This window comes from Vanessa cardui, chromosome 9, assembly GCF_905220365.1.
Source record: "Vanessa cardui chromosome 9, ilVanCard2.1, whole genome shotgun sequence".
NCBI classification, from domain to species: Eukaryota; Metazoa; Arthropoda; class Insecta; order Lepidoptera; family Nymphalidae; genus Vanessa; species Vanessa cardui.
The window spans coordinates 14780819-14788670 of NC_061131.1; the positions used below are offsets into that span (position 1 = coordinate 14780819).

The 7852-nt window shown below is 36.8% G+C and overlaps 1 protein-coding gene across 1 annotated transcript; it reads right to left on the reverse strand.

Annotated features, from left to right (window-relative positions):
• Positions 1-2130: 2130 nt before the first annotated feature.
• On the reverse strand, positions 2131-3114 carry LOC124532483. Its single transcript, XM_047107393.1, has one exon. It carries the CDS (start codon positions 3112-3114, stop codon positions 2131-2133), a length of 984 nt encoding a protein of 327 aa, XP_046963349.1.
• Positions 3115-7852: the final 4738 nt, after the last annotated feature.

The following is a 7852-nucleotide window of genomic DNA, read 5'->3' on the forward strand; positions in this document are numbered from 1 at the left end:
CCCTCACCCCTATCCTGTGCACATAACACATTGTCAATCACATCCAATAACGCGGTAGTAGTGCTGTGATGTTTTCGAAACCCGGACTGTCTTGTGGGTAAGATATTGTGAGCCTCTAAGAATCCTGTTAACTGGTTACACACAATTCTCTCCAATATCTTTGAAATACAAGGTAATATGCTTATTGGTCGAAGATCCTTAAATTCACTAACGTTGTCTTTCTTGGGTATAGGTCTCACTAGAGCCGTCTGCCACAAGGTCGGAAATGTGTTGCTTGTAATAGATTTATTTATAACTGTAGTGATATGTGCCAGTGTAGTCGGTAAAGTCAGTAGGAGCATATCCAATGAGACACTGTCTATACCCATAGCATTTGACTTTAAAGAGTGTACCGTTTTTAAGACCTCAAATTCATCGACAGTAACCAACGTGAAAATAGCTGAGCCATATTTATGCATCTCATAATAATCGATTGTCGACGGAGAAACGTAGTTGCTACCAGGAATGTTCAAAAAATGGTTATTTATCGTATTCGGATCATTAAGTTCTTCTGGTATAATATTATTATGCCTTTGTTTTATGTTAACATGCTTTTTTAAGTGACTCCAAAGTATAATTGAGTTTTTGATATTTGAGTTTATATGGAAATTAAAATAAGCCGACTTCTCTCGATAAATTGCTTGAGTGACCTGCGATTTTAAGTCTTTATAATAATTTTTACTTGTTTCCGACCCAGATCTTTTTGCCTTAACGTGTGCCTCATTCCGACGATCCATCAATAACTTTATATTATACGTTATCCAGGGGTACTGATCTTCCTTAATATAAATCATTTTAATAGGCGCCACTAAGTCAAATACCCACAGCAAATTACTAGTGAACACGGCCACCATGTCGTTTATATCCTCGATATTCTTCACGCTCTGCCAGTTAATTAAATTAAGTGCTTCAGTAAGGTGTTCTGAATTAATATCTTTTAAAGGTCTAATCGCAATAGTTTTTGGTAAGATTTTATTTTTTTTAATAGTTATTTCGCAGGATATAAAGGCATGGCCACCGAATTCCGCTACGTGGTCTACTGTAATTTTACCAACCGGAGCATTTGAGCAAATAAGATCAATCATAGTCTCACTATTAGGTGTAAAATGTGTTGGTTCTGTGACATATTGTGTTAAGTCATGAGTTGAAAGGAACAAGTCCAATGCCTGCTTATGATGATCTCGAGTGCCAATATAATTAATATTAAAATCTCCTAATAAGTACAGATTATCATGATAGGGTAAGCTACCTATAGATTCTGTCAAGGCGTCAAAGAAAGTTGTAATTTTTCCCCAGGGAGGGCGGTATGCTGTGCCGACAATTATAGTTTTGCTATTTATTTTGATACTTACCCACATTTGTTCCACAAGGGGTGATATCGGATGTACAAGTGTACACACAGATATACCGCGTTTGACGTAAAAACCGACACCCCCACCTCGTGAACGTATTTCTGCTGGCCGTGGTATGTGTCGCAACCGGTAGCCAGGCACAACAGGAGCCCTGCCCTCCTCTCCCGGGCGCAACCATGTCTCGTTAATTGCTATAACATCTACCTCATGGCGCTCCATAAGCACTATAAACTCGTCGTGATGTGAGCCAAGCGAACCCGGGTTGAACAAACCCAATTTAAGATTTTTATAATTGATCATTTTTTATAGTAAGTAAAAAAAATATACAAAGAGATAAAAAATAAATGAGATGCACAAAATATGACCGTTTCATAAAATAATACTAAGCTGTATATAAAAGAATGATGTATATACTTAGAGTTATTCAAATGAACGTAATAGTTAATGTGGAAATATATAAATAATTTTATATTAGTTTTATACAATATTAAATATTTTATCATACTGACCGGGGACACGTCATTGAGGGTTACAAATTGCGTTTCCAAATTACAATAATTTTGATCATTATCCAGCCTTAACAAAAGTATATAGTAAGCGTAGACAAAAATACTAAATATAAACATACCAATAAAGACAAATAAATTAATTTTACCTAGACTATAAACAAACAAGAACAATATTAGAAAATATTCGTAATATAAATAAACAACTCTTATAAAATTGGTTAACTGCCAAATTATTTTAAACCAAAAATCTTACTTATATCACATTCTGTCCGAATGCGTTGTACTGCCGTATCCGTCTCACGTCGCATATATATTCTGCCTTCTCGCGTCCATATGAAGCGCCAACCGTGTCGTTTGCCCTCCTCTCTCGCTTTATAAAACAACAGGCGATTAAAGCGAGTCAGATGCTCATTGATATAGACTCGGGAAGGATCGCCGTCAGTGACGCCTGATGTGTCGGTGCCGCGTCGTACCCGCGCCGCCTTTATTATATCGTCGCGCAGAGACCGCCGCGCCAATCGCACGATCACTGGTCGCGGACGCTGACGCTCCTCACTCGACAATAGTGCGCGATGCGGGCCGGCTCGCTCCGCGCTCACAATATCGCAGGAGTCGAGAGCCAGGCCTAATTTCTTCGTGACCGCTAGAGTCAGATGGACAGCATTCTCACCACTCCGTTCCGGCAAACCCGTTATTTGGATGTCATTTATTAGCGACTTTTGTTCACGATCGTTGATGTCCGATTTTAATTGCGCGATGACATTATTTAAATTTTGATCGACAGACCCCGAGTTTTTTTCTTCCAAAGAAGTCAAACGCTCCTCTACGTTGTCGACCCTTTTATTAAATTCGGCCATATTGTCGTTCATTCTCGTTAACTCAACCCTGAACGAAGTTATTTCTCGCGTGACCGACATAAGCTCTAACCGCAGAAGCCTCATTTCCTCAGCCAAGCATACCGCTGAGTTCTTCTCCTCATTATCAGCCGAACTAGCATCTGTAAATATATCACCCATAGAGGGCGACTCAGTATTTACGACAGACTTGTTCTTATTTTCCGTTCTGCGGCACCCTGGGCACGTCCAGCGCGCGGGGAGGCGGGAGTCGGGGCTAACGTTGACGCACAATCGATGGAATACCGAATTACACTTATTGCACTTTGCGCCATCTGTAGTTGATAAGAACTTGCCGCATTGATTACATTTGTTGGCCATTGTGCGTTTAATGTAGTACGTAGCTTTTCCAACAGGTGTCACTAAATAATATTTTTGTATAAAGTTTATTAGGGGAATGTAATATTGTAATAATTATGTATAAGGGATAATATATTTCACTATAGTCGGTATAGAGTAATCACAAATACACCAAACCACTAGATTGTACGCTTAATCGAAAGAAGTATACGTTGAATTGTTTTCTTTGTTAGTGGGTAGGTATATACGCATCAGCTGATCCAAACAGCTGATTAACTTTGCACAAAATTCACTGATATTAAAACTTATCAATGTATTTATTACACTTACAGTATGTTTACACACTTAATGTTTTAATAAAGGTTTGTTTTATCAATTTCACTGTGTTTTACTATTTTTGTTTCTATAAAATGTACGAACACACTTGTCACCGCTAAACGTCAAGTAGGTATAGGTAGGTAGGTATATTTAATACTAAATCAAATACAATCGTAGTGTAATTATTACATACAAAGCTTTAAAAAACGCTCACGCAGCCGCTGCGCTTATGAGCCAGTGCTACCTCACAAGCAAGGCTTCATCTGTAACTCGATTTGCAGCTGTGAATACTGCTCAATTTGCGGCTCATCCACCTTCACTTGCATGCGCCCAGTAATTTTACTTCTATTCTATGCTTAACTAACTGTAGTAAGTCGGACGACGCATTCAGATTCACTCAGTTGCACATCTATAATTTGACACATAACTATGAAGCTACAACTATAAGAGATAATGCAATAAGAGGCCTCGGTGACCTCTTTGCTTTTAATTGCACACACATTTGACGATTTTCCCATTATGACAGATAAAGCTTTTTTTTATTTCCAAGCAAAAATATTTTGTAATCATCAACATCAATTGGAGGTAGGGCTTTGTGCAAGCCTATTTGGATAGTTACCACCCGCTCATCAGATATTCTACCGCTAAACAGCAGTACTCAATATTGTTGTGTTCCGGTTTGAAGGTTGAGTGAGCCAGTGTAACTACAAACACGAGGGTCATAATATCTTAGTACCAAGGTTGGTGGTACATTGGCGATGTAAGGAATGGTTATTATTTATTACAGTGACATTGTCTGTGTCGAAACCATCTTCTCAAATATCGAATTTACCTAGTACCTATAAATTGCGAATGTATTATATATAAATCACATTTGGGTAAAAATCATAACCGAAAAGATGTTCAGAAATCAGAGTATATTTGTAAAAAATCAGAAGACATAACACGCAGTGTTCCACAATGTTTCATTAATCGCTCGAAATTATATTTGTAAACTAATATTCAAACCGAAACGTCACACTCGAAGCTGTATTCCGATGTAAGCGAACACGCTGAACGAGTGCTCCCCGTTTGTCTGTTTGTCTGGCGTGTTTGGCGAACCTCTTGAATGTACGGACGAGTTTCCTGGTGGACATATTCTTTTGGTTTAAATCATAAGCGGAGCGATTTCATATCGCACGCAATTTTTATATGTGAATCGGACACATCTCTGCTAAATGAAATAAAAATCAATAATTTCTTTCAGAAGTGTGCTTTCGTTTGATCTGGTCGCAGCTTTAATTATCAGATAAATAACATGTAACGTGGATACTTCTCTACAATAAAGCAGACCTTAACTCTTTATAATGCAAATATGCACTTGTATAACTACAAAACAATGGTTATATACGATTGGTTATGGACTACTAAGGAAATTTTTTAACTTTTTCTTTTTATGATGTAGGTACTTTGCACGACTCATAGGTATTATTCTCACTTTTAAATCTGTTTATCAAACAGAACAAACACGCTACTCTGTTATTATACAGATACGTACATACCTATTCCCATCGATGTTTAACAATATACATTTTTTATAGAGCTAATCAATACTCCGTTTTAAGTAATTACTAATATATTTACCCCTTCAATTGAGCCTAATATTTTCCTAGGATTGAATACGAATCAGAATTCAGATCGACATATAACATCACTAGACGGCTCGTATACCACAGCTCTATGGTCACCTTGATTTAAATATCATAATAATATTACTAGGAATGAAAAACTGTACCACACTCTCGCTCGTCGCTTGTACTGCTGAAGCTTGCATCATGAACAAACGAGACGCAGTAATGACAGGGGAGTGAGGTGTCCTATTACGTGACGCACCTGATAAGCGCTGGCTGGAGTGGACTGCACTTTGTATAGCTCGTTGAACTCACTAGTTAATTGAAACTAATTGTACATTTTTTTTATTTTCAGTAGAAAGACTAGCCAAAGCGCCAAACTTTATCTTACTCGTTAACTCAGCAGTAATAATAATTCATAGCACTTTTACAAGCTTGCACAAAAGTCCATCGATATTGTGGTAGTAATATGTTTTAGTATCTAATATATTTGAGGTACTGGAGCTAGAAGTGCGAATACGAGTTGATTCTTGAGACACGACGGGGTTTTCGACGCTTGTTGCTTTTCTAAAACATCATCGTTTTGAAGAAACTGATATTATACTTATAGTAACAGTATTTTGAATACTGTTGTTTGTAATTAATGTTGATTAATATTGTATAAATAATGTTATTTCACATTGTGTCCTAAAAAAAATCATTACTGTAAAGGTAAATCTTGACCACGTGGAGTAGTGGTAAGAATGTTAACAGCATCTCCGCGTTGAATTGCAAAAAATATATTCCTGCTTGATATAAAATAGTTTAACATTAATTTAGCTTAATGATAAGCTTTTTGCAAAAAGTGTGGGCACCATCAATTCACTTCGTTTCAGCCATTGTACAGCTAAACGTCAAACGACTATATAATATGTATCAACATATATGTTTATATGATTACCTGGGACTATAGTGCATGCATTAAATGTTGTAAAAAGTGGTTAATAGTGTCAATCGATCGTTAATGTCACAAATCAGGTGTTCCATTTGGCTGCACTTATGCCATAATATACATAGAGAGAAAAAAACAGACTATTCTTATAACAAAACAGCTCCTAACAATATTATTAATTCGGCGAACAGCAAAATCATAATATTTAGGTACTTGTTTATATTAAAATATATAGAAAGATTAGAGAGTTTAAAGTAAGAAGAAGAAAAAGAGTTCTAAATTTAAATATTAGGCCTTTTTTATGTGTTCGCTGGAATAAAAAAAAGATTCATCCTAAACGATAGATATTTATTTTCTATTCATTTAACATACGGACCTCCGTTGAATTAAATACTTCGTATAAATATTCGTGTTCGTATATTATAATTCAGATGAATTAGGTCAAGTCTCGGGCGGTAGTTTCTTCCAGTAATGCTATACAGTTAAAATTATAAAATATGCAATTATAAGTGGTATGCTAACAGAGTAGGTACAACTGAAAACGGTTGGGTACCAGATTAATGAACGTAATGGACGCAAGATTAGAAAATCAAAAATAATATACGCTGATGTCGTGCAAAAATATGAAACGGACTATAATACACGATACTTCATAATCCGTTTAGGGGCCAAAGTACAGGGGACGTTCACGTGTGCAAACATTTTAGCTCCGCAAACACGGGGTCACCCTCCGCGGTACTGAGTCACCTGTCCAGGGGAGAGATTTAAAAAATCACTCTCTGAAGAGATTAATGCTTATTTAACAGTTCTATTAATTGATGAACTGGATATTATTTTGTCAGACTTCTGGTACGTATAGACTTAATGTATGCAATTCTAACACTTTTACATACAACAACAACAACAGCCTGTAAATTCCCACTGCTGGGCTAAAGGCCTCCTCTCCCTTTGAGGAGGTTTGGAACATATTCCACCACGCTGTTTCAATGCGGGTTGGTGGAATGCACATGTGGCAGAATTTCTATGAAATTTGTCACATGCAGGTTTCCTCACGATGTTTTCCTTCACCGATGAGCACTAGATGAATTATAAAGACAAATTAAGCACATGAATCAGCGTTGCTTGCCTGGTTTTGAACCCGCAATCATCGGTTAAGATGCACTAACACACTAACACAAAAACGCACGCACATTCAGACTTGATTGGCTTTGGTGGGATCTCTTATAGACTATCTTGTGGGAAACGTGTTAACTTGATATTAATCAAAATATAGGTATGTAATATGACGGGAACCACATTAGTCCGATCAGTAGAGTATATTCACCAAGTTTATTCCAAGTTTTTCTTCATCATAGAGTACCAAAACATTATTAACACTACTGAATGAATAGAATATATAGGCAGGTGGCATTTTCTCGGGATGCGCGAAGCCATACTGGTTTCTCAATCCCGTCTTAAGGTAATATCAACCACTCATCAGACATACTATCGCTTTAATATAATACTTAGTATTTTTGTGTTCAGGTTTGACAGCCAGTACAACCACAAGCACAAGGGACATAACATCAAGGATACAAAAGATGGTGAATGATGTAGGGAATGGTTGATTTTTCTTACGGTGTCATTCTAAGTAGAGCCAGGTGACCTATATCCTAAAAAAAATAGCAACTATTGGTAAACTTCGTTTCAACGTAAACAAAGATATTCAGTAACATACAACTGTTAGTAAATTAATTGGAACGTAATTTTCCATTAAATCTTGCAATAAAATCACGAGTTTAAAAACACAGAACTGGCATCATTATCATTAGCGGCCACTTTGATCACAGAAGTGGTGTAATCATAGTTTTATTATACAGCGTTGAACATAATTACAACTGTTTCGTACAGATACTAAGTG